At 37.3% G+C, this 27,988-nt stretch overlaps 2 protein-coding genes and 1 non-coding gene across 3 annotated transcripts; 1 reads left to right on the top strand and 2 right to left on the bottom strand.

The window, feature by feature from the left end:
- Positions 1–6,000: 6,000 nt before the first annotated feature.
- Positions 6,001–6,465, bottom strand: LOC133813961 (uncharacterized). Its single transcript, XM_062246988.1, has 2 exons — positions 6,225–6,465; positions 6,001–6,179 (listed from the first exon to the last, which is right to left on the bottom strand). The coding sequence occupies exons 1-2, from the start codon at positions 6,463–6,465 to the stop codon at positions 6,001–6,003; spliced, it is 420 nt and encodes a 139-aa protein (XP_062102972.1).
- Positions 6,466–15,811: 9,346 nt separating this feature from the next.
- Positions 15,812–16,594, bottom strand: LOC133813960 (uncharacterized). The gene has a single exon (XM_062246987.1). The coding sequence runs from the start codon at positions 16,592–16,594 to the stop codon at positions 15,812–15,814; it is 783 nt and encodes a 260-aa protein (XP_062102971.1).
- A 1,091-nt stretch (positions 16,595–17,685) lies between these two features.
- Positions 17,686–17,790, top strand: LOC133820233 (small nucleolar RNA R71). The gene has a single exon (XR_009886658.1). It is a non-coding gene; the product is annotated as a small nucleolar RNA R71 (small nucleolar RNA).
- Positions 17,791–27,988: the final 10,198 nt, after the last annotated feature.

Raw genomic sequence — 27,988 nt, 5'->3', positions numbered from 1 at the left:
ACACTTAGAAAGTAGGCTAAAAATAGCCTAACAAACTCCCCCAAACTTTCTTCTTACTCATCCTCGAGTAAAGAAATGACACATTAAACTAAAACAAACAGAAATGACAAGTTAAGCCTCCAATCTTATTCAAACCACGCTGTCATCACTCACAAAACTTCAACTGTTGAACAACCAGAATTTTAATTCAATCACTCCAACAATTAACCTGAATGCCTCAATTGGAAATTAGATTATACCTTGCAAATAACAAATGAATAATTAGATAACACCATACATGCCCCACTCATTCCAACAGTCCACTAACCAATATTCAATAAGCTTGCATGTAACGACCCAAAATTACTAATAAAGCTTAAGGGCCTTGATTAGTGTGCTGGGAGGGCATAATTGGAAGTTATGTGAATTAATGGTAAAAATGCATGATTATGTGGTATGCATGATCCTATGATAATATGGATATGTGAAATGCATGTTTATGAGTATTAGATAAGCATGCGGGCCCTGTCTAGTCTGTAAGGGCATAATTGTAATTTTTGGCCCGTTAGGGCATAAATGTGATAAACTGTTGAGACCACATTATTATGTGGATATATTTATATTTGCAGCATTCGACCCGAGACGGTCCTAGGGAGCCGTTTAGCTAGAAAGTCACAACGGGGTCAAATACCCGGCTCGGGAGGCGCTTAGGGGTATTTTGGGAATATTATAATGTGTTTGGGAATTATTGAGTAATGGTTAGTATCTTGTTAATAATTTGGTATGTCGGAATTAAATGTGGATTTATAGGAATAATTTGGGTGAAATGACGGAATTGCCCTTAAGGTTGTATAAGGGTTTTATTAAGGGAAAGGGAAAATAGGTAATTTGGCTTTTAGGAGAGGATAACCTTGGCTAAGAGGAAGTCATTTATATTTTTTTTCCTACACTTAGGCTTATTCAAGTTTTGCTGGAAGTTTAGAGAACCAAGAAGGTAGAAGGAGAGGATGAGCTAGTTATCCTTGAGATCAAGGAAGGACTTCAGGGCTAAGATTGGGGGCAACTAGAGTTAAGAACATGCCAAGGATAATTCAGAGGTAAGGATTCATATTCTCTTTGAGTCTCTTTGCATGTTTTAGAGAATTTGGCTTGAGTGCTGAAAATTGGATGTGTGGCTTGGTGATTGTGAGGTTCAGCTTGGGAATCAAGGGAATTGAGCTTGGAATTTGATTTGGAGGTGGCTCAAGGTCGAATCCCTGTTTGAGGGAAGAATTTCATATACCTCTAAAGCTTATTTTCTGGTGTGGTTTAAATATTCTGAAGGGTGGCTTTAGTTTTATAAAGGGTGGTTTAAGTTTTGTGAATTTTGAGCCACTAGGTGATTCTTGGGTTTGATTGTATGTGTGGGCTTATTGTTGTTATTTCTGAGTTTCCATACTGTTTATTTGGGGTTTTAGGTTGAATTGGGACTTGGGTGTACCTTGGTATTGATTTGGAAGAATTTTAGCTCGGGAAAAATGCTGGGAAAAACCAAATTTTCTGGGTTTGCGTATGAGCGCCGCGACCCTGTTCTTCCGTGCCGCGGCGCTAGGTTGAATCAGGAGGAGGGAACCACTCTGGGCACCGTGGCCCCATAGGGATGTGCCGTGGTGCTAGGCTGATTTCAGGAAAGGGGAAAATTGAGATTTTAGGGTTTTGGCTCAGGGGGCTCGGGGGACACTTCCGCTACCTTGTGTGGGGAAACGGGAGGTCCCGAGAGCACAAGATTGGTTATGGGAGATGGTTATGAATTGGTTAGTAATGAGAGTACTATGTATGTGTTGTGAATAGGTTTTTAGCGAGGCTCGGGTTAGAGGACTGTGCTCGGGATTTCGGTGCTCAAGAAGCTCGGGACACAGGTAAGAAAACTGCACCCGTTTATGTGGATATGATGGGACTAAGTGTTCCCTATATTTGTATGCACTGTTATATGATTGTGATTAACCATGTGAATATGTTGGGACTAAGGGCTCCCTATAATTGTATGAATGTCATGAGGTGGTGTTATACCATGGGGACATGTGATAAACGACCTGAGAGTGCCGGAATCAATACTTGCGCACAGGGCGCGGCTCAGCCACTAGTAGCTAAGCACAACCATGGTTTAAGCGGGCCGGAGTCAGTGGGTTGAACACTGGGCTTGGCCTAAGTGAGCCATAGACTGTGGATTAAATAAAGGGTGCGGCCTAAGGGCGTCGACCCTAGTTGTTGTTTGACATGTATACTTTTGTTAATTTGGTGTATATGATGTGCTGAATATCTGGAAACTAGATCATTGGTTATTGACTGATGTCCTTGATTAAGTGAATGCTATGGCTTGCTGGTTAATTGATTAATGTCTTGTAAATCATTTGGTTATGCTCTGTGATCTATTTGATTATCGATATTGATTGTGCTATGATGTTATAGTTTTCTTGCTGGGCCTTGGCTCACGGGTGCTATGTGGTGCAGGTAAAGGCAAGGGTATGATGAGTTGGCCATGGGTTAGAGAGCTCTGGGGGTGAGGTGTACATTGTCAGCTGCTCGGCCGCCACGGCGAGGGATTGTACAGGGACGATAACCTAAAACGTGTATTTTGCCATTAGGGTGGCTTGATTACCTATAAGATTTGAAAATTCTGTAATTATGTTATTTAAATCCTGACTTGGGATCTCATGTACCACACATTTATTTTATTGAAAATTATTCGTTTATAGCCAAAATATTTTAAACCTAATCTGTTTGTGCCGTTAGATTCACATTTTTATTTAAATGACTTGTTTAGCAAGTCTTGCACTATTTCAAACACACAGTGTAACGGTCTATGTTATCCAGGGCGTTACATTGCACACTTACCTTTCTCCACTAATGTCAACAACACATGTTATGGAATCAAAAGGACTTTAAAGGTTCATAACATTTTGGCTTAGGTAAAGGTAGATAAAAAAAAACATTTAGGCTTCATTATACCATAAGCACATCAAAAACCAATCAAACAACCCACATTGCATTCAATAACCATCCCCTAATTCACCCACTTTCCATCGATTGAGAACTCATAATCAATAATCCAACATCACTTTATTTAATTATTCTTCACTTTCCTTTTTTTAGAAGAAAAATATCGAAATTGAGTGATGTTGCAAGTAATTTTATATTTTACACTTGTCTCAAGAGGGAAATTACATTGTTCACCCACTCATACAAACACTTTTTACCCAATTACAATTCATCCCCCCAAACTTATTTCTAAGCTTATGACATAATTCACAGGATAGGGAAAAATAATAATTGGTACATTTTTGGCTTAATGAAGTGGTTAAACAATCAATCAAACAAGTTAAGGGAAAAATAGGAAAACTAGGGATAATAATGATAAGGGTAAGTTTGAAAGGCCCAAACGTTCCAAAAGATTGTCTAAATCATATTCCAAAACACATGTCATCAAGGATTTCGTCTCAAAAGGCAAGCAATGCAAGTTCTATCCTATTCATCAATTCATACCGCAAACCCAAGTAAAACATGTATAACACAATCCAATTATTCACATTTGCAACATATACTAAAATTTCCAAAAGGCATTAAAATTAGTCCAAAGAGTCATGAAATCAAGCAGACGGTTAAACACAATCTACATTTTACAAGTGACAACAATGACATTTATTCATATCATCGGCTTAACTTTTGACACACACATCAACTAAAACAAAAAAAATTTAAATTAAACTAAACTAACACAGAAAATTAAGTCCCTCCCCCAAACTTTATTTCACATTGTCCTCAATGCGAACATGAGAACCCAAGAGAAGGAAACTTACCTGAAAACCCCTTTAAAAGGGGTTGGGTGGCGGTGGCTGATCATATGGAGTGAAACACGGTGGTAGTGCAAAATAATTCTCATCCTCTTCATCCAAAGACCACCGAGATACCAAATTATTCAGCTGCTAAACATGGCTCTCACCATAAGCACTCCGCTGCCCCATGTAAGTTTGCATATACATGTTTTGCTAAATAAGGTAATTCAGCTGATCATGAGTGTATTGCATAGCAGAATCAATGGGACCACCTAAATCCGCGAGCTCATCTTCATCATCATCGATCCTCTGACGACGTCAGTTTCTTCCTCTCAGAACTTGCGTAGCTCCATATGGATGCGGAGGGATGAGGCGATTCACCATGGCCAACTCGACTGGCTTTTGCGGGGGCACTTTCATATCCGTCAAGTATTGAGGTGCTCCATACATAACACATAATTCAGTAATGAAGTTGCCATGTCCCAACCCGCCAGTAGTGGTACCTTGAATAATATGATTTATACTCTCCCGTATATATCTCCCAATGTTCAGATTATACCCTTTCAAAATAGCATATATCACCTTGAGTTGATCAGTCAGGATATCAGAAAGATGATTGTTGGGAATCAATCGGGCACTCACAAAATAACACCATGCTCGAGCCACTTGGTTAAGCTCACACCGATACATACAATAGGGTTCACCATCCTTTAAATGAAAACGGCCTCCGGGAAAACCCAAGGTTTCAACAATCTCAACATAATCTAGATTATCGGCCCCCAATACCCGAAGCTCTGCTTCTGCTATGGGAAAGTCAGGCACATCATACAACTGATTAAACGCTGCAAGAGTCACTGGTATTTTCTTGCCCCTCACAGTGACAACATTGTTCTCTTTTTCTGGCCAATTAGCAAGAAATTCATATGTCATAGTGTGATTAGCTTTGCCACTACAGTCAACAAACTGGTCCCAATGTTGTCGAGCAATCTTAGCTCAAAAAAGCTCATACAGTGGTTGGTTTTCCAGAGGTTCTGGACTAAATTCCATACCCCTTTCTTCAAGTATAGGCTTCCTTGACAACACCATAAACCTTTCTTGAGCCTTTTTGCTCACAAACCTAGTGGTATCATAATCCACCCTTGTGGAAACACGAGGAGGGCGAGATGATGAAGCACCCGAAGCATTTATAGTACCTTTTTTAGGACCCATTGGTCAAAATCACCCCCACAATACACACTTTTAGGGCCACAAAAATTTGGGCAGCACCTCCCCTTGTTTTGATCACTTCCCAAATTCAGGAAAAAAGCACTAGAAACCACAATTTATCAATCCAATAATCCACAATAGCAATAATATCCAAAATCTGCCACTTAATCCACAATAATACCCAATGCACACTTAATTTCTTCAAAAACCAAAGGAATCTCATTAACTTTTCAAATAGGAGAGGGAAAATTACTTACATTAGTGAGAAACCCATTGATAATCCACCATTGTTGTCAAAAGCTTGAAGAAATTGAAGAAAATTGAGGAATAGATGGTGATTTTCGGATTAGGGTTGAAATGATTGGAAAAATAGTATTTTTGATTAAATTAGGTGGAGAAAGGGAAAGAAAAGGATGGGAGAAGTGATTTTTATGAAATGGGGTGAAGAAATTATGAAAAAGCTGTAAAATATGGGTGGTTATGGTGGTTTTATGGTGTTTGGGGCGGAGGAAGGTCGGAGAAGATGAAGAGAGGTGGATAGGGCTATTTTGAGGGTTTGGAAAAAAAATAGGGAAATTTTGTGTGTTTTAAGTGGAGGCCCATGTCAGCGCCGCGACGCTAATGTATTTATTTATTATTTTTTTTCTTCAGTTTTTTCGACAGCTCTAGGAGCCGCGACGCAAGAAATGGGGCCGCGTCGCTAGCCCAAAATTCAAAATTTTGCCCAATCTGTCAAGGGGCCTCGCCACATAGCTAATGCCCCTAGGCGCCGCGACCCTAATTGAAAACCAAAAAAATTTGCTTTCGTTTTTTTTTCTTCACGTTTTTCACAGTTTTCTTTTTCTAGATTTTACACAGAATGACAAAAATAATAAGAAAGAAAAAGAATTAAAAAATACTAATTGTTCCAAACCAAAAATTAAAATGCAAAGAAAAATACAAGCTGGGATGCCTCCCAATGGCGCTGTTGTTAACGTCATTTAGCCGGACGTTGAACTCCTCTTCATTTCGGCGTCAAGAGGGTGACAGACTTGGCTTGATTAAAATGATCAACCAAGTAGAGCTTCAATCTTTTCCCATTCACCTTAAAATTACCGGTATTCTCACTAGTTACTTCAACTGCGCCATATGGAAACACCTTAACAACAGTGTAATTCCCGGACCACCTCGATTTCATCTTGCCTGGAAACAACTTCAATCTTGAATTAAATAATAATACTTGCTAACACGGTTGAAATTCTTTCCTAACAAGGTTTTTTTCATGCCAATCCTTTGTCCATTCCTTGTAAATTTTGGCGTTCTCATATGCCTCATTTCTGAACTCTTCCATCTCATTTAATTGCAGCAATCTCTTTTCTCCTGTTGCTGCCATATCCATATTCAATGTCTTCATAGCCCAAAAATCTCGATGCTCGAGTTCTGCCAGAAGGTGACACACCTTCCCCAAAACCAACCTATATGGCGACATGCCAATAGGTGTCTTGAAAGCTGTTCTATACGCCCATAATGCATCATCAATTTTCTTAGACCAATCTTTCCTTGATTGCTACACAGTTTTCTCCAAAATACTTTTCACCTCTCGGTTTGAAATCTCTGCTTGACCATTACTTTTAGGATGGTAAGGCAGAGCAGTTCTGTGTCGCACCCCATATCTCTCCAGTAAAGCCTCAAACTGCTTGTTAGAAAAGTGACTCCCTTCATCGCTAATAATGGCTCGAGGAGTTCTAAACCGAGTAAAAATATATTTTTGAAGAAAGTTGAGGACCGTTTTACCTTCATTTGCATGTGTTGTAGCTGATTCCACCCATTTTGAAACATAATCCACATCTAGAAATATGTACAAATTGTTGTAAGACGATGGACGCGGTCCCATGAAGTCAATCCCCCACACATCAAACAGTTCCACTTCAAGAATTCCAGTCAAAGGCATTTCGTTTCTTCTTGAGATGTTCCCGGTCCTTTGGCATCTATCACATGCCTTAACAAAATCATGGGCATCCTTGAATAAAGTTGGCCAAAAGAAACCACACTGAAGAACCTTTGCAGTTGTTCTAGCACCCCCAAAGTGACCCCCACATTGAAGAGTATGGCAGTGAGTCAAAATGGAATGCATCTCCTCTTCAGGCACACATCTTTGGATTATCTGATTTGCACAATGCTTGTAGAGGATTGGTTCTTCCCAATAATAGTGCTTCACCTCAGAGAAAAACTTCTTTAGTTGTTGCCTTGACATCTCTGGAGGAGTTACATTGCAGCTAAGAAGTTCACATAGTCTGCAAACCACAGGACCATCAAATATTCCCTCAAGGAAAATAACTGTTCATCTGGGAAATCATCACTTATTTGGACTTCTTTCATGTTTTGACTTTCTTCCACTTCTAGCCTAGACAAATGATCCGCCACAAGGTTTTCCGTGCCCTTTTTGTCTCTTATTTCCAAGTCAAACTCTTGTAGCAAGAGTACCCATCGAATAAGCCTTGACTTTGCATCATTCTTGGTCATAAGGTATTTAATGGCAGAGTGGTCAGTATATACAATTACCTTATTCCCAATGAGATACAGCCTGAATTCATCACAAGAAAAAATTATGGCTAAAAGCTCATTCTCTGTAGTGGCATAATTCAACTGAGCATCATTCAAGGTTCTACTAGCATAGTAGATAGTGCGAAATACCTTGTCCACTTGTTGCCCCAAAACTGCTCCAATTGCATGTTATATTATTTATAATATAATGTAATATTATATTATATTATATTATAATATAATATTTTAGATTAAATAAATGTGACAAAGAGTGTCACATATTATAACATATAGAGTTACAATATTTAGATATATGAGATATATCCAAATAATGTAACATATTTGGTGTTACAAATTTGTAACTTCCAAATATTACCCTTTATTGTGTAAATTTGGTGTTACACAATATTGAGATGAATTTCATAATCCATATGTGAAATGGCTGTTAGAGATATGATTTTAACCCCAATAATGTGTTTGGGGGTTACAAAATCATTTGGGAGGGTTTGGAACCGTTTGGAAAAATAACACATTTTTAAGTGCTGAAAATGGTCAGTGGCCGCGGCCTGTGGGACAGAGAGTAGTGGCCGCAGCCACTAATGTCTCTGGCCGCGGCCACAGGCCAAAACTGACCATTTTTTTTCTTCAGTTTTTTCAATCTTTGTTGAACGGCTCAAAAAACTCAAATAACTCCAAAATCTCATTTTTAATTCCATATTAATCCAATTAAACATTGGTAACAGCCATGGGTGTTGGTGGAATTTGAAATTCAAAGGGTGTCTCTAAACTCTATAAATAGGAGCCTATAGCTCACTTGAAAGACACAACATTTTCTATCCATTAGAGCACTTGGCTAGAAACATCTTGAGGCTTGATAATTCCAGAAAGCATTTCCTTTAATCTGAGAGAGATCCCTTAGTGCTTGAATTAGGGGGAAATAAGCTTTTGGACAAAGGTTTTTAACCTTGTTCAAGTTGGTGATCCCCAACACTCTTCACTTAGGTTGTGTAAGTGAGAGTTTTCTTTGTTTTGTTCTTACTATTTCTTTTATTTTTTTCTTCTCATTCCTCTTGTATTATTTACTTGTAATTTTGTTAAGAGTTGTAATCTTCTTTTCTTTTGTTTCAAGCTTCTTTCCTTTACTTGTAATCTTTTGTTTAGAGTTGTAACTTTCACCATTCTTTTCTTCTTCTTCTTCTTCCTTTTCTTTCTTTATTTGTATTTTTCCAGTTATAGAGTTGTAACTTTATTTAATCAATCAATATTTATTTGTAATATTATTGCATAGAGTTGTATTATCTTACCATTTCCATTGAGGCAATCTATTTTTTCCCAACATTCAAAAGCTTAATCCTTGTTTGTTTCAATGGAAGGTGATACCATCAAGATAATGAATCAAGACCTAGTGAGGTTGGATAGGTTTGATGGGTCCAATTTCACTAGGTGGCAAGATAAGGTGAGATTCCTTTTGACCACTCTCAAAATCGCCTACATTCTAGAATCCACTCTAACCTCTCCCAACGCCATCCGACAAGGACACTCCCGAGGAGGTGGAGAAAAGAAGGAAGAGGGAGGAGGACAATCTCCTTTGTAGGGGTCATATCCTCAACGCCCTTTCTGATAGGCTCTATGACCTCTACACCGAGTCCAAATCGGCCAAGGAGATATGGGATGCACTTGAGAAAAAGTTCAAGGCGGAAGAGGAAGGTACCAAAAAGTTTTTGATATCTCAATACTTTGATTTCAAATTTTTTGGTGATAAACCTACTCTTCCTCAGATTCATGAATTATAAATAATTGTTAACAAAATGAAAGTTTTAAAGATTGAGCTTCCCGAGGCCTTTCAAGTTGGTGCTATAGTGGCTAAATTACCACCAACTTGGAAGAGCTATAGGAAAAGAATCCTTCATAAAAATGAGGATTATTCTTTGGATGAAATCCAAAAGCATATTCGAATCGAAGAGGAATCAATATGTAGAGATAAACTTGTGGAAGGGTTTAATGGAGAGACTTCCAAAGCAAATGTGGTGTCACAACCAAAACATCCAAAAAACAAAGGGAAAAAGGGTAACGAGAAACCTTTGGTTCCAAAAACCAACCCAAACAAGTTTAAGGGCGAGAAAGGTCCTTGCTTTGTGTGTGGGAAAAAGGGTCACTATGCAAGAGAGTGTAGGCATAGAAAAGACCAACAAGGACCTAAGGTGAACGGAACTCAAGAGGAAAACATAGTTGCTACCCTTAGTGAGGTGAATGCGGTCCAAGGCAAGGTGAAAGGGTGGTGGTATGATACATGTGCCACCGTCCATGTCACCTATGACAAATCATTGTTCAAGACCTTTGAAGAGTCAAAGGGCAACCATGAGATTCAAATGGGCAATGAGGGCAAATCCAAGGTACTTGGCAAATGTACCATTGAAGTCTTTTTCACCTCCGGCAAGAAAGTTACATTAGTGAATGTACTTTATGTTCCCGAAATGAGTAGAAACTTGGTAAGTGGTGATTTTCTTGGAAATCCCGGTATTAAAGCCGTTTTTGAGTCCGGTAAACTTATACTTACCAAATCAAATGTATTTTTGGGAAAAGGGTACTCTTGTGAGGGTATGTTTAAATTGTGCACCAATGATGTAACTTTCAATGTTATCAATAAAAATGCTAATTCCGCCTACATTGTTGAGTATGATTCATTATTTTTGTGGCATCTTAGACTATCGCATATAGGTTTTTCAACCATGAAAATAGTAGTTAAATGTGGGATGATTGCATGCAATATTAAAAACATTGGTAAATGTGAAACATGTGTTAAGGCAAAAATGATTAAGAAACAATTTCCTAGTGTAGAAAGATCATCTAATTTACTAGATTTAATCCATAGTGATCTTTGTGAATTAAATGGTGTTTTAACTAGAGGTGGTAAAAGGTATTTTCTTACTTTTATAGATGATTTTAGTAGTTATACCTATGTGTTTCTTCTAAAGCATAAAGATGAAACTTTTGATGCTTTTAAATTGGATAAATTAGAATTTGAAAATCAACTAAATAAAAAGATTAAGGTGTTAAGAAGTGATAGAGGAGGAGAGTACTTCTCTAATGAATTCAATACATTTTGTGAAGAAAATGGTATAATTCATGAGTGTACTGCACCTTATACACCACAACACAATGTTGTTGCCGAAAGGAAAAATAGGACTTATCTAGAGATGATAAATTCTATGTTGGTGTTTTCTAAGTTGAACTTCAACTTATGGGGTGAAGCGCTTTTAACCGCTTGTCACATTCTTAATCGAATACCGATGAAGAAATATGAGATATCTCCATATGAGTTATGGAAAGGAAGAAAACCCAACATAGGGTACTTCAAAGTGTGGGGGTGTCTTGCATATTGCAAGAAAAACGAACCTAATAGAACAAAGTTAGGTTCAAGAGCCATAAAGTGTGGTTTTGTTGGTTATGCCAACAATAGTAAAGCTTATAGGCAATTAGACTTAGAGTCTAATATTGTGATTGAATCTAGAGAAGTTGAATTCTTTGAGAACATGTTATGTGACAATAATTCTCAAGCCTCAACATCTCTAAAGGAGAATTTGTTGTGTGAGAACAATTCTCAAGCTTCTACATCCAAAACTGATTCTCAAGAGGAGAATTCTCAAAAGAATGTAAAGCAACCCTTTGAACTTAGAAGAAGTCAAAGGCTAAAAATAATGAGAAAAGTCTAGTAGTGGATGAGATAGATTCTCAACGAATTTCATTCTACATGGTAGAAGGAAATAGAGAGGAAGTCATTAGGAAAATTCCTATTGTACTTCTTGTTGAGGATGATCCTAAGACTTATAGAGAAGCTATGCAATCAAGAGATAGTGCATTTTGGAAAGAAGCCATCAATGATGATATGGATTCCATTCTTTCCAACAACACTTGGGAATTGGTAGACCTCCCACCGGGGTCTAAGCCAATTGGGTGTAAGTTGGTATTTAGGAGAAAATACCACACTGATGGCACTATCCAAACCTTTAAAGCTAGATTAGTAGCTAAAGGGTTTAGGCAAAAAGAGGGTATCAATTATTTTGATACATATGCGCCTGTTACAAGAACAACTTCTATAAGAATTTTGTTCGCTTTAACTTCTATACACAACTTGTATGTTCATCAAATGGATGTCAAAATGACATTCCTTAATGGTGACCTCAATGAGGAGGTCTATATGGAACAACCCGAAGGGTTTGTCCTACCAAAATATGAACATAAAGTATGTAGACTTGTAAAATCCTTATATGGATTGAAACAAGCTCCTAAGCAATGGCATGAGAAATTTGATCAAGCCATCATGTCTAATGGGTTTAGACATAACAATGGAGAGAAGTGTTTGTATTCCAAAACTTGTAAGTGATATGTGATCATTGTTTGCTTATATGTGGATGACATGCTTATTCTAAGTAATAACATGAAAGGGATAGAAGAAACAAATAGGTTTCTATCATTAACTTTCAAGATGAAAGATCTTGGAGAAGTTGACACCATACTTGGTATCAAAGTAAAGAAACATAGTGGGGGTTTTGCGTTAGGGCAAGCCCACTATGTTGAGAAAGTATTGAACAAATTTAACCATCTCAAGGTTAAAGATGCCAATACTCCATTCGATCATAGTGTAAAACTAGAGAAGAATGAAGGAAGAGCGGTGGCTCAATTGGAGTACGCTAGTGCTATAGGGAGTCTAATGTACGTTGCCCAATGTACTAGACCTGATATAGCATTTGCAGTAAGTAAAATTAGTAGGTTTACAAGTAATCCAAGTGTGGATCACTAGAAGGCAATTGGAAGAGTCCTAGGTTATCTCAAGAAAACTAAAGGACTAAGCCTTCACTACTCCAAATTTCCTTCAATTTTAGAAGGATATACAGATGTAAGTTGGATATCCAATCTTGGGGACAACTTGTTCACAACCGGTTGGGTATTTACACTTGGTGGATGTTCAATTTCTTGGGGTTCCAAGTAACAAACCTGTATATCTCATTCCACTATGGAAGCAGAGTTTATAGCTTTAGCTGCTACTGGCAAAGAGGCCGAATGGTTAAGGGATCTGTTGATAGAGATTCCCCTAATGAGAATGTATCTACTATATCGATACATTGTGATAGCCAAGCGACATTGGCTAGAGCATACAATGGGAAGTCTAGACATATTAGTCTACGACATGGATATGTAAGAGAATTGATTCAAAGAGGAGTCATCTCAATATCCTATGTGAGAACAAGTGAAAATCTGTGGATCCTTTCACTAAGCCACTAACGAGGGATTTAGTGGCTGCCTCATCTCGAGGGATGGGACTTAAACTCCCTAAAGAGATTCACGATTGATGGTAACCTATCTTAACACTAGTTGTTCAATAGGTAACAACAAGTCAATCAAGTGAATATTAATTGTACTCAAAAGAAGTCCCATCTGAGATATTGAGTACTTGTGTGTTACCAAGTTGAGGGTTAAAACTGAAAGGTTTTTTAATAGAATTCAGTCTTGTGAAGACAAGTATTTTTGGTAACAAAATAATGTAAGAATTCTACCTATATGGACCTAGGGGTGGTGCTGCCTCTCATGAGAATTGAGAGTATTCTCAAGAACGTCCATGAATGGAAAATGCACATGGTCATTAACGGTGCAAAGCGAGACATAGAGGTCTCAAGTGAACATCGCAAAGGTGTGCGTGTTATCACCGATTTGTTATCATGAAAAGATGGTTCAATGCCTAGTGCAACCAAATTTTCGACAAATTTTGTGATAATTACACTATAGTAAAGTTCAAGTTGAAAAATACTTTGCTTTATGCACTAATGCAATGACTTCTATAAGAGAGAGTTCTTATTTAATCAAGTGGGGGATATGTTATATTTTAAAATATAATGATTGATTAAATATGTGTTACAATAGATAACTATTTAATCTAGTGGGGGAATGTTATATTATTTTATAATATAATGTAATATTATATTATATTATAATATAATGTTTTAGATTAAATAAATGTGACAAAAAGTGTCACATATTGTAACATATAACAGAGAGTTACAATATTTAGATATATGAGATATATCCAAATAATGTAACATATTTGGTGTTACAAATTTGTAACTTCCAAATATTACCATTTATTGTGTAAATTTGGTGTTACACAATATTGAGATGAATTTCATAAAGCCATATGTGAAATGGCTATTAGAGATATGATTTTATCCCCAATAATGTGTTTTGGGGATTACAAAATCATTTGGGAGGGTTTGGAACTGTTTGGAAAAACAACACATTTTTAAGTGCTGAAAATGGTTAGTGGCCGCGGCCACTGAATGCTAGTGGCCGCGGCCACTGAATGCTGGTGGCCGCGGCCTGTGGGACAGAGAGAAGTGGTCGTGGCCACTAATGTCTCTGGCCGCGGCCACAGGCCAAAACTGACCATTTTTTTTAGTTTTTTCAATCTTTGTTGAACGGCTCAAAAAACCCAAATAACTCCCAAATCTCATTTTTAATTCCATATTAATCTAATTAAACATTGGTAATAATCATGGGGGTTGGTGGAATTTGAAATTCAAAGGGTGTCTCTAAACTCTATAAATAGGAGCCTATAGCTCACTTGAAAGACACAACATTTTCTATCCATTAGAGCACTTGGCTAGAAACATCTTGAGGCTTGATAATTCCAGAAAGCATTTCCTTTAATCTGAGAGAGATCCCTTAGTGCTTGAGTTAGGGGGAAATAAGCTTTTGGACAAAGGTTTTAAACCTTGTTCAAGTTGGTGATCCCCAACACTCTTCACTTAGGTTGTGTAAGTGAGAGTTTTCTTTGTTTTGTTCTTACTATTTCTTCTATTGTTTTCTTCTCATTCCTCTTGTATTATTTACTTGTAATTTTGTTTAGAGTTGTAATCTTCTTTTCTTTTGTTTCAAACTTCTTTCCTTTACTTGTAATCTTTTGTTTATAGTTGTAACTTTCACCATTCTCTTCTTCTTCTTCTTCTTCTTCCTTTTCTTTCTTTATTTGTATTTTTCCAGTTATAGAGTTGTAACTTTATTTAATCAATCAATATTTATTTGTAATATTATTGCATAGAGTTGTATTATCTTACCATTTCCATTGAGGCAATCTATTTTTTCCCAACATTGCATAGTCACTCGCATCACACATCAGCTCAAAAGGCAACTCCCGATTAGGTGCAATGACTATAGGTACTGAAGTAAGTTTCTCCTTGAGCACCTTGAATGCTTGTAAACAGTCATTGCCAAACTCAAATGGAACTCCATTCATCAACAACCCAGATAGAGGCTTCGAAGTTTTTGAAAAATCTTTAATAAACCTTCTGTAGAACCTCGCATGACCCAGAAAACTACGAACCCCTTTTACTGAAACTGGTGGTGGTAGATTTTCTATGGTGGGAATCTTTGATCTGTCTACTTCCATGTCCCCATTAGAGATTATGTGCCCCAACACTATTCCCTCTTTCACCATAAAATGACACTTCTCCCAATTTAGTACCAGATTAGAATCCTCACACTTTTTCAAAACCAGCTCTAAGTTGCTTAAGCAATGATCAAAGGACTAACCAAAAACTGAGAAGTCATCCATGAAAATCTCGATACACTTCTCAACCATGTCAGAGAATATGGCCATCATACACATTTGAAATGTAGCTAGTGCATTGCAGAGTCCAAATGACATTCTTCTAAAAGCAAATGTGCCATAGGGACATGTGAATGTTGTTTTCTCCTGGTCCTCCGGTGCAATAGCTATCAGATGGTATCCAAAATAACCAACCAAGAAGTAGTAATACTCATGACCAGCCAACCTATCCAGCATCTGATCAATAAATGGCAGCGGGAAGTGATCTCTCCTTGTTGCTTTATTGAGCTTACGGTAGTCGATACATATCCTTCATCCCGTGACAATACGAGTTGGAATTAGTTCATTATTTTCATTCTTGACCACCGTCATCCTTCCTTTCTTTGGAACCACTTGAACGGGGCTCACCCATTTACTATCAGATCCTGCGTCTAGCCACTTCACCACTTTTTTTCTCACTACCTCCTTCATTGGCGTGTTTAACCTTTGTTGAGCATCAATAGTTGGCTTACTGTCATCTTCCATCAAAATCCTACGCATCACTGTCGAGGGGCTGATTCCCTTTATATCAGCCAAAGTCCACCCAATTGCTCTCTTGTACATACGCAACACCCTTAATAACTTCTCTACATCAATCTTAGATAACATTGCAGATACAATAATAGGAAGTGTTTTATTATCACCAAGAAACTCATACTGCAAGTGGTAAAACCTTCAACTCCAACTCTGGTGGCTTCTCCACTAAAGGTAATGGTCTCTCAGGTACTGAACCAAGCTCTTCAAAGTATTTCCTCTTCATAGGCCCATAAGAATTCAACCACTTCGCATACTCTATGGCCTCCTTTCCATCTTGCTCAGTCACATCCTCCTCTACCAAACTCAACTCAAGAAGGTCTTCTACTATCTTCTTTGGCTCTACTAAACTCTCCACCACATCAACTGCGAACCAACCATCACTGGCCACGGGATAAGTCATAGCTTTGAGTACATTAAAAACAACTTCCTCACCCTGTACTCTCAGCCTTAACTCACCCTTCTGCACATCAATCAAAGCTTGGCCTGTTGCCAAAAATGGTTTTCCAAGGATGATTGGCACGTTAGCATCCTCCTCCATATCAAGAACAATAAAGTCTGTTGGGAAGATGAACTTGTCCACTTTTACCAGGACGTCTTCTATAATACCCCGTGGATGAGCTAATGATCTGTCTACCAGTTGTAAAGTCACTGTGGTAGACCTTGCTTCTCCCAACTTTAATATTCTGAAAACGGAATGCGGCATCAGATTAATGCTCGCCCCCAAATCACATAGAGCATTCATACTCTCAAAGTTCCTAGTAATACATGGTATGGTAAAACTCCCAGGATCTCTCAATTTCCGAGGGAGCTTCCTTTGCAGAACGATGCTACACTCTTCTGTCAATGCCACAGTTTCATACTCTCCCATCTTTCTCTTTTTAGACAGGATGTCCTTCATGAATTTAACATAACTTGGCATTTGCTCCAAGGCTTCCACAAATGGGATGTTGATATGCAGTTTGTTGAATACTTCAAGGAACTTAGAAAATTGCTTATCCAGGTTATTCTTGCGGAGCCTCTGAGGGTAGGGAATCTTGACGTGATGGTCAATGCTCACTGGTGTGTAGCTTCTTTGACTGGGAGGTCTTCAGTAACCTTGTCTTCACCTTGCTTTTGTTCCACTGTGCCCTGTGCCTGTTGATCCTGATCCTTGTCTCCAGCTAACAGCTCTGTGCTTGGCCCTTCATACTTCTTCCCACTTCTCAAAGTAATAGCCTGGCAATGTTCTTTTAGATTGGCTTCAGTGGTGCTAGGCAAATTACCTTGAGCTCGATTGGCCATAAGAGTAGCCAGTTACCCCATCTGGGTCTCCAAGTTTCTGATGGAAGACCGAGTCTCAGTCATGAATTGATTAAGGACATCATACTGATTATTAGGATGTCTCACAGGATTCTGTTGTTGTTGCATAGGCAACTGAGGTGGTTGTTGTTGAGGCTTGAGTCTCTGTTGATAAAACCCCGGAGGTGGTTGCTGAAATGAATGTTGTGGCTATTGAACCGATGATTGGCCTTGTTGATCATTCTTCCAGGAAAAATTTGGGTGATTCCTCCATCCTTGATTATAAAAATTCGAATAAGGATTATTGGGCTGTCTAGGAAAGTTCCCAATGGCTTGAGCTTTTTCCAATGGCATATTGTTCACATCCCCAAATTGGCATTGTTAAAAAGAATGGGGTCCCCCACATAGTTCACACATCACTTGAACTTGCATCATTGGGGCTGCCACTGTATTGTTTTGTAGCTGTTTTGTAAGAGCAGCTACTTGAGCAATATGCATAGAGATGGCATCAATCTCATGCATTCTAGCCACTCTCTTTGGATTTCCCCTCTCACTAGGCCACTGATAATTGTTCATGGCCATTTCTTCCGACAGTTTGTATGCCTCATTGGCAGTCTTGCTCATAAAAGCACCCCTGCTCCTGCGTCAATAATGGTGCGAGTAGTACTGCACAAACCATTATAGAAATTGTGGACTAGCATCCACTTCTCAATACCATGGTGGGGACACTTTCTCAACAAGTCTTTAAATCTCTCCCAAGCATCATAAAGAGACTCACCCTCCAACTGATAAAAATTGTTAATCTCCTCTCAACTTAGCTGCCTTCGCAGGAGGGAAAAACTTTGAGAGAAATTTTTTAGCGAGGCCATTCCATGTAGTGATCGAATTGGGTGGCAAAGATACCAACCAAATCTTAGCTCATTCCCTCAAAGAGAATGGAAATAACCTTAATCTGATGGAATCATCGCTAACTCCATTCATTTTAAATGTCTGGCAAAGCTCAACGAAGTTAGCAAGATGCATGTTGGGGTCTTCTGTTGGAAATCCCCCAAATTGAACAGTGGATTGAACCATTTGGAGTATGGAAAGCTTGATTTCAAAATTGTTGGCATCGACAGCGGGTGGTCTGATACAAGACTGAACCCCTGTCACAGTAGGCAGCACATAGTCCCTCAAACTTCTGGCTGGTGGATTCTGACCAATACCTTGCTGAGCTTGATCCTCAACAACACCCCCGTTCAACCCATTGTTGTTATTCACTGGATCAGCCATAGTGGTGTCAACCCTTCGTTCCAACCTCTTATTCCATCGATTCAGTCTACAAGTCTTCTCTATTTCAGGATCAACAGGCACTCGACTGGCAGGGCCTTGGCGTTGCATAAACTACCTGTAACATGAGATGAGAAAAGTTGAGACAATGATAGAATTAGTAAAACTGAAAATAAAATACCAAATTAGAATAAAATTCAACTATTTTAATATTAGCTAAAAATAGTTCGCCGGCAACGACGCCAAAAACTTGTTGTGAAAAATCCAACACGCAAGTATATGTATCTTCTTTACAAGTAATAACTCATATAAGTGAGATCGTTCCCACAAGGACTGTAGCTAAGTACTAATTAATTGAATTTTTGTTTTCATTTGGCTATCAAAAATTTGATTGTTTAAACTAAATAATCTAAGCAATAAATGAATAACGAAACAATAAACAAGATTCAATCAAGAAATGAAATATAGGGAAATTAATTTCAATTGCTTCCACTTCTTATTTCAATAATGCAAATCAATTATTCTTCTTTGCGGATTATAAAATAACCTATATTCTGATTAAGACATATATATTCTAAATTATATGGTACTATCCTACATTTCTGAGGCATAACACACACATAATCAACATTAAGCAATAATCCTAAAGCTACATAAGCCACACAAATACTATCGTTTTATGTCAAAACCTATGTTTATTCAATTAGAGCATTCTCAACACTCACTTTTCAGATTTTGCATTGAAATCATAAATCATGCATAGGATGGCCAATCAAATACATGTAAAAAGCCCAAATATGAATAAATCACACATAAATAGAAGAAAAATATTGAAATTGCATTAATCCATAGAAAGCTTCAGACAATCTCCATTAAAAACCCTAAATTGGAGTTTAGTTCATAATCTCCATTAAAATGTTCATAATCAAATCCATGAAAGACATAGTAAAATTCAGAAAATACAAAGAGTAGAGAAGAAAATAGATTTGGGGTTGTCACTATTGCTCCAAAGCTTGATCTCCAATTATCTCTTTGTTGTTTTCTAAGTTCTCCAAGATGTTTCCCTCTGAAAATCGCGATTTCTCTAATTAAAAACGATGACCTCTTAATTTTCTGCCCTATTTCCAAAAATGCCCTTCAATATGTGGAAAATTCGTGACCCATATGGATGACAGCGCCGCAGCGCCACTAAATTTTTTTGGACATCTCGGCTTTCTGGAAAAAGGCTCGCCGCGACTCTAATACACCCAAGTGCCACGGTGCAAATGCTGCACCGCGGCTCTAATTGGAATTTAGATTAACTACAACAAAAATTAGTATTACTAGCGGAGGATTCTGCCGGTAATAAATGGTGTGTCCGCCGGTAATAATCGGTCGGTATTAACACAATTACCGACCGACTGACACACCCGCTGATATTGTATTAATACCGGCGGATTAATGGAGGCGGGACTCCGCCAGTAATGTGTAACGCTGTCAACCTCGTTTAACTCGTTTAATACCAGCGGGTTCCGCCTCTATTAATCCGCCGGTAATAAAATACTAATATTAAAATATAATAATTAATTTTATTTTATTTCTTAATAAATATACATATAATACTTATTTAAAAATAATAATATTTAACATAAATTATAATTAATAACACAATTAATACTCATCAAACAAAAATAGCATTATAATTAATCATAAAATTAACATAATAAAATACCAATTGTCTCATTTTAATTACATATGAACTAATTATAAAATAAACATAATAAAATTTCAATTGTCTTAATGTAATTAAAAAACGTAATCTAATTATTATTGTTTTGATCGGGCCAACTAGGTGTAAAATATTCATTAAGGTCAATATCTTGATCACTAGTATTAGGACGCGGCAACGGTGGTGAAGCAAACTGTGGTGCTTGTGGAGAGTCCTGCTGCGAAGATGTTCTAAATTGTCGAGTATATGGTCGCGCCGAGGGAGATTGATGCAAAAAACTCTCAAACTGACCATACCTCTGCTGCTGCGACGAACTCACAAATTGACCATACATCTGCTGTGGATGCTGCTGCTGCGATGAATCCCCGAAGTCACGATGCCTAGGATGTGACGTCTGAGATCCTGCAGGGACGTCGTGGTTATAAAAAGGAGGGGACTGGGAGGAGCGTCCATACATGTTTGGATAATTCTGTTGAGGTGGATACAAATGTTGTTGTTGTTGTGGCATCAACCAAGGAGGTGGACTTTCAGAAGATATACCACCTTCAGGTTGTGATGGTAAATATCGTTGCAGAAGGCTTTCAAACCGCGACTCAGTTTCTGTACTGGTATGCTGAGGATTACCAGATGGACCTTGTTGAGATTTCAACATCCAGATCTCTTCACGCATTGACTTCATCATTTCTGCCATAGTAGCCATGTCTTCCTGAGGTGTATGAGTAGGTTGGGCCTGTGACTGACTTTGACTTGTGGAGCTGGAAGCTGATTTTTTCCCTTTGCCTTTGCTGTAACCTACTCCTCTTTGAAAGTCAGACCCCTCCCCAAGTACTTTACTCATAATCTCGTACTGATCGATCGACAAGGAATCAGCAGCAGATCCAGTTTCAGATCCCTCCGTCGGTCCTTGAGACTGGCTTTGAAGTCGTGCCCTCTCAAGCTCTTCCGCCATTTTTTCCTGTTCATAAAAAGTGTTAGAAACACATCAGTAACACAGTTTAATGAAAATAATAACACAAAAGTTTAAACTTACAAAAGTTTCTCGAGCTGTGTCGTTGACAAAAACTTTTGTCGATTTTCTCAAATGGCTATCTTTCCAAGTATCAATAACATGTTCATTAGGGTTCGCCTATACAAATGTAGAGATAGGAAGTTAGAATGTAAAATTTTGTTAAATTAAATTAATATTTTTACTTACAAATTGGTGACACTTAGCTGCCATCGATTTTGTGCCTTGCGTCGATGTATACTTCATTTCTTTTCTGTTTTTCTTGTTTTGGTTGGATCGCGCAATAAATTTTGGGCTAAAAAACAACTCAACAATATCTTTCCAACTTTCCTTGGAGCAATGGTCAGGTGGGGCAATTAAAACACTCTGCAAATCTTCCGGATTAGAGTAATATTTTTTGAAGTGAGTATGTCTGATGTTCTTTCTCTCAGAATATCTTTTGCGCATCTCTGTGTAGATAGTTTTCATAACTCTCTCGGGTTTTGGATGACCATCAACATTATAAAAATGCTACATTAAAAAATAACACGTTAGTTTAGTTTGTAAATGATTTTAATAAAAAAATTATGCCACAAGACTTGTTCTAAATTTTTACCTTCATCCTTTGTACGACTTGTTCCTTAAATTGTTGAGGTACATCAGCGAAATCCAAGTAATGTCCTGGCAACAACAAGGTGACTTGGAGGCCTATCTCGCGGACAAAAGCTTGGTCCTCTAAGCCAACCACTTTGTCCATCCTAGGATCAAGCTGAAGATCTAGTGGTATGTTATTAGCCAGGCCACGAACCTTTCTTCTCGGCACTTCAGCTATCCACATTTTCAACAATAACCAAAATTTGAAATATTAATATATATTAAACATTCGTTGAGCTTGACTTTCAAGCTATGAGCAAAATGTGAAAATTATTATTAACCTGACTCGCAGGAAGAGGGTACTCTACTAGGATCTGGCGGGTCTAGACCTCCACCATCTCCGCCGTTAGAGGTGGCTATATCCGCTGACATTGTACTTAGGAATAAAAATGATTAGTTAGTATTAAATTATTAGTTAGTATCAAATATCACCAGTGGAAATGAACAAAATGATTACAAGTCTCATATATTATATTTTAAACGATTGTCTTTATTACAAAAATATAAAAACTAAGTAGAATAATCACTATCACTTTCATCATTAATTAAATTAACATCAATCGGAGACACTTGACTAACATCATCTTCACAAATATCAACTAGCAATTCATCTTCTTCATCGACTTCTTCTTCGCCTAAGTTGTCATTTATGAAATTTTCATCCAATTGATCAGCAGGTGAATTTTGTAAAGTGCCAATATATGTTGCAGGTTCATGAGATTCCATAACCAACTGACCGAGATCCACGGTCAACACAAAATTTGATGAGCTTCTGTCATGTACAACATCAACATCTGCATCAGCTTCATCGTCCTTGATGTCCCAAATTTGACGATGTTATCAACATCTGCATCAACATCAATGTTATGTTTTAAAATGTTTGTACACCAATAATCAAGCTCGTAGAAGATGCTTTTTTTCCTCCAATTTCTGTCTTCCACAACTCTTCTACGTTTCACACCTCCAAACTGCAAGTGTTTTCCAGGAACTTGGGGTGGAAGGTTGTTCACTTGTTCTAATATTTCCTCACAAGTAAATCGTTTCGGAGGATGTCTTCTCTCAATTTTTCCATCGAACTCAGTGTCCCTTCTCATTCGATGTGTACTGGACAAGAATCTTCTGTGACCAACATAAGATGTCTTACCGATCACTCGAATGGAAGATGTATCTTCATTACATGTAGGACAAGCTTTGTATCCCTGACCACTCCATCCAGACAAACTACTTCAAGCTGGAAAATCATTGACTGTCCATAAAAGGGTTGCGCGCAGCTTGAACATAGTGTTGGTCGTACTATCTCTCGTAACAACTCTGTTAGCCCACAACTCCTTCAACTCATCCACCAATGGTCTTAGAAATACATCTATGTCCTTACCCGGTGATTTTGGACCAGGAATAAGGATGGTCAGCATCAAATTGTTGTCTTTCATACATAACCAAGGTGGAAGATTATAGTTTGCCAACACCACAGGCCACATGCTGTATGCTAGGTTCATGTTGCCAAATGGATTAAATCCATCAGCAGCTAAGCCTAAACGAACATTCCTAGGATCACTTGCAAAAGCAGGATGATTGGCGTCAAAGTTCTTCCACGTCGTCCCATCCACCGGGTGTCGCATCACTCCATCATCTTTCGATTTCCCAGTGTGGTGCCATAGCTTGTCCTTCGCTGTAAGCCTTGAGCTATATAGTCTTTTCAACCGGGGTGTCAATGGAAAGTAACGCATCACCTTATGCGGCACCTTTTTTCCTTTAGTTTTTTCAAAAGTAACCCATCGACTAGTTCCGCAAACTGGACATTCCTCTTTGTTTGCATGCTCTTTGTAAAATAAACAGCAATCATATTGGCACACATGAATCGACTCGTATCCCAACCCTAATTTCTTCAATCTCTTTTTAGCCTCGTAGTACGTTGATGGAATTTTATTTTCCTTCAGAAAGGAAAGCTTTAACGACTTCAATAATTCATCGAATATGTTGTTAGGAATCTTCCCTCTAACTTTCAAATGTAATAGCTTAGCTAAGAAGTTAAGGGAAGAAATCCAATCACATCCAGGATACAACTCAGCTTCAATCTCCTCAAATAACTCATCGTAATATTGACTTGCGCCACTATTGTCTACTTGCTCAGTTGTCGGTAAAAGGAAGTCCTCCACTATGGGAATCATCTCGTCAACTTCATCATCATCAACTACCTCATCAACAACATCTAGTTCCGCTTCCCCATGATAAATCCACCTCTCATAACCTTGATAAAATCTCCTATCGAATACATGTGCTTCGACAACAGGTAAAATTTCAAGCCTATTATTTATGCATTTGACACACGGACACCTAATTCTTCCATCATAATCCTTATATTCCAAGGCCATCCTAAAAAAAGATTGTAGACCATTCCAATATTCTTGACAAGCACGATTTCTCAATGTTGTCCAAGTCTTGTCAATCGCCATCTAAAGTGTTACAAGAGTCTGTGAGTTTTAGTAATGTGAATAGGAATGGATAACAAAAAAATTTGTTATCATTTTTTAAATCTTATGCAATATTATAATATCTTATGTTATTTTATGATGTTTTATTAGATAATGTTATTCAAATTAAAAAAAAATTCATTCATTATTTTATTGTTAATACTTTAAACTTATCATTTCTGTGCCGATATCCCTGTAGTTGATGGTTGTAGTCAATAACCATCAATCACAAGCATACCGGGACAGAAAAAATAAATTATTATAAGATATGTAGTAATTTTAATTAATCATTAATAATTGTAAAAACTTTTATTAAATAAATTTTTTAATTTCTATATCAAAATACTTTAATAATAGTTAATATTATTAATTAGATAACATTAACTATTAAATTATATAATTAATAATATTAACTATTTAATTAATCATTATTAATTTTTAAGATTTGTATTAAATTAAATTAAATTATTCAATTAGATAATGTTATTTAATAAAAAATTAAATTAAATTATTTAATTAAATAATGTTGAATCAAACTTTTATTATTTAATTAATTAAAAAATTGAAAAATAAATTATTATAAGATATGTAGTAATTTTTAATTAATCATTATTAATTGTAAAAACTTTTATTAAATAAAATTTTCAATTTCTATATTCAAATAATTTAATATTAGTTAATATTAGATAATAATATTTAATAAACAAATTAAAATAATTTCTTAAAATAATTTATTATTTATTTAATTAATCATTATTAATTTTTAAGACTTATTAAATTAAATTATTTAATTAAATAATGTTGAATCAAACTTTTATTATTTAATTAATTAAAAAATTAAAAAATAAATTATTATAAAGCATAATAACAAACAAAGAGAACTATATTATGAGACAAATTTTAAAATAACAAACAATTATTCACAAAATATAAAGCATAAATTAATCCATTGTAAAATGAAAAATAAAGTTCAATACAAAGAGAACTATAGTCTATAACCCATTTTAGCATTCAATTAATTTAATGATACAAATTTATTCAGCTTTCAATCAATTCAATAATGTGAACATTTGATATTGAAATAAACCTTCAAGAAATACTTTGAAAGATACTTGGAGAGGAATTTGATAAACACCTTCAAGAAAGATCAAGACCCACCTGCAGATTCATTGAAACCAATGCACCACAATCACAAAACATAAAATGACATAATAACAGAAAAAAAATAGATGTTGATTTATAAAACTGATAAAAACTACACTCATGATCCTCGTATAGCAGTTGGGCATGCACTGCAGCAATAATAGACATACATTTTATCAAACACTACACATACATTTTATCAAATACAGACATACATTTTATCAATTCTTCACACAGACATTTTATCAAACACTACACATACCTTTTATCGAATATTATCTATTTATCTATCTATCTATCTATCTATCTATATAGATACATATACATAAAACAACTACCACAATATTGAATACACAAAGCTATAAAATGAGACAAGTTAAGCCTACTCCGAGAGAGAAATGAAAAGGAGAGATTTTTACAGTGTGGTAGCTGAGTTGAGTTGAGGAGCGGAGAGTTGGTGCGTGAGGTGTAAGGAGGTCGACGATGACTGTGGGTGTAGCGTAGCCGCTGGTCGGGGCGGCGCGTTGATGAACAACGATGGAGGAGTGTTGAAGAAGAAGAAGGCTCTAAAAAAAGGTTAGAAGAAGAAGAACGAACAGAGATCTGCCAAGGGAGGCCGAAGGCTCTCAAAAAAGAACATTATATAACATTATTACCGACAGGTCCTGCCGCAACCCGCCACAATTAACCCGCCGGTAATACACTATTACTGGCGGGTCCGCCGCTATTAACCCGCCGGTAATACACTATTACCGGCGGGTCCCGCCGCTATCACCATAACCCGCCGGTAATATCCCCGCCGCTAATGGCATTACCGGCAGACTAAGACCCGCCGCTAATAAATTTGAAACCATTCCCGGGCATTGTATTAGCGGCGGACAATCCGCCTCTAATAATGGGGAAAGTCCGCCACTAATAAAAAAAAATTAATTTTTTGTTTTGATTTCCCCATTATTAGCGGCGGACCCAGTACTCTGCCGCTAATATACTGTACATTACCGGCGGACTTCCGCCTCTAAAAACGTTTTTTCTTGTAGTGATTTCCACTTCAAATATGATTTTTTACCTCGCCGCGACTGTAATGGACACCAGCGCCACGGTGCAAATTCAAGCGCCGTAGCCCAAATTGGATATCCTGCAATGAACACTTTTAAGCCCGGTTTAGCACTTGTTTTTTGCGCATTCCATTCCATTTGAACCATTCTTGTGGTTAAACCTAAAATCAAGAAAAACAAGGGTAAATCCGCTCCCACAAACACGCAAACACAACAATAAAACATGAATCAAGACACTTAGAAAGTAGGATAAAAATAGCCTAACAAACTCCCCCAAACTTGCTTCTTACTCGTCCTCGAGTAAAGAAATGACACATTAAACTAAAACAAACAGACATGACAAGTTAAGCCTCCAATCTTATTGAAACCACGCCGTCATCATTCACAAAACTTCAACTGTTGAACAACCATAATTTCAATTCAATCACTCCAACAATTAACCTGAATGCCTCAATTGGAAATTAGATTATACCTTGCAAATAACAAATGAATAATTAGATAACACCATACATGCCCCACTCATTCCAACAGTCCACTAACCAATATTCAATAAGCTTGCATGTAACGACCCAAAATTACTAATAAGGCTTAAGGGCCTTAATTAGTGTGCCGGGAGGGCATAATCGGAAGTTATGTGAATTAATGGTAAAAATGCATGATTATGTGGTATGCATGATCCTATGACAATATGGATATGTAAAATGCATGTTTATGAGTATTAGATAAGCATGCGGGCCCTGTCTAGTCTGTAAGGGCATAATTATAATTTTTGGCACGTTAGGGCATAAATGTGATAAACTGTTGAGACCACATTATTATGTGGATATATTTATATTTGCAGCATTCGACCCGAGACGGTCCTAGGGATCTGTTTAGCTAGAAAGTCACAACGGAGTCAAATACTTGGCTCGGGAGGTGCTTAAGGGTATTTTGGGAATATTATAATGTGTTCGGGAATTATTGAGTAATGGTTAGTATCTTGTTAATAATTTGGTATGTCGGGATTAAATGTGGATTTATAGGAATACTTGAGGACTTAGCGGGATTTGGGTGAAATGACGGAATTGGAATTTAGATTTCCACTTCAAATCTGATTTTTTACCTCACCGCGGCTGTAATGGACACTAGCACCACGACACAAATTCTAGCGCTGCCCCAAATTGGATATCCTGCAATGAACACTTTTAATCCCGGTTTAGCACTTGTTTTTTTCACATTCCATTCCATTTGAACCATTCTTGTGCTTAAACCGAAAAACAAGCGTAAATCCGCTCCAACAAACACACAAACACAACAATAAAACATGAATCAAGACACTTAGAAAGTAGGCTAAAAATAGCCTAACAATGTGCTTAGTATTATGAAAATAGTTATTCAATGGGATTGTATGATTAGCATGAATATGTGCTTAATTGTCGGGATTTCCCTATCCACATCTGTTTCTTATAAGTAAGGTATGTAATCCTGGATTAGGGCTTGACTTATAAGTCAAGGACGACAATAGCGCGCTGTGCGTTGGTCGAGAGGCATTGGCCTAAACTAGCAATGTACTATTACGTTGATCGACTCTAAGGTCAAAGATCAACCACGGGGGTTGGGCTAGCTTTATGGCTAGTGAGACAGAGCTAAGGGCAAGGCCCCAGGTGACTCTATCATCACGTAGCTAGGGCATAGGCCCGAGAGTTGGCATGAAAGCCAATTGAATAGGGCAACGGCCCAGGTCGATCCA

The sequence above is a fragment of the Humulus lupulus genome, chromosome 2 (genome assembly GCF_963169125.1).
Source record: "Humulus lupulus chromosome 2, drHumLupu1.1, whole genome shotgun sequence".
NCBI lineage: Eukaryota > Viridiplantae > Streptophyta > Magnoliopsida > Rosales > Cannabaceae > Humulus > Humulus lupulus.
Note: the sequence above shows the minus strand (reverse complement) of the source record. Positions and strands in the feature narration are given on the sequence as shown.

Coding starts and splice junctions, on each gene's coding strand:
- LOC133813961 (XM_062246988.1), bottom strand. CDS start 6,465: ATGTCGCCATATAGGTTGGTTTTGGGGAAGGTGTGTCACCTTCTGGCA. Junction 6,180..6,224: donor TAGGAAAGAATTTCAACCGT/GTTAGCAAGTAT, acceptor AGTTGTTTCCAG/GCAAGATGAAATCGAGGTGG.
- LOC133813960 (XM_062246987.1), bottom strand. CDS start 16,594: ATGAAGGACATCCTGTCTAAAAAGAGAAAGATGGGAGAGTATGAAACT.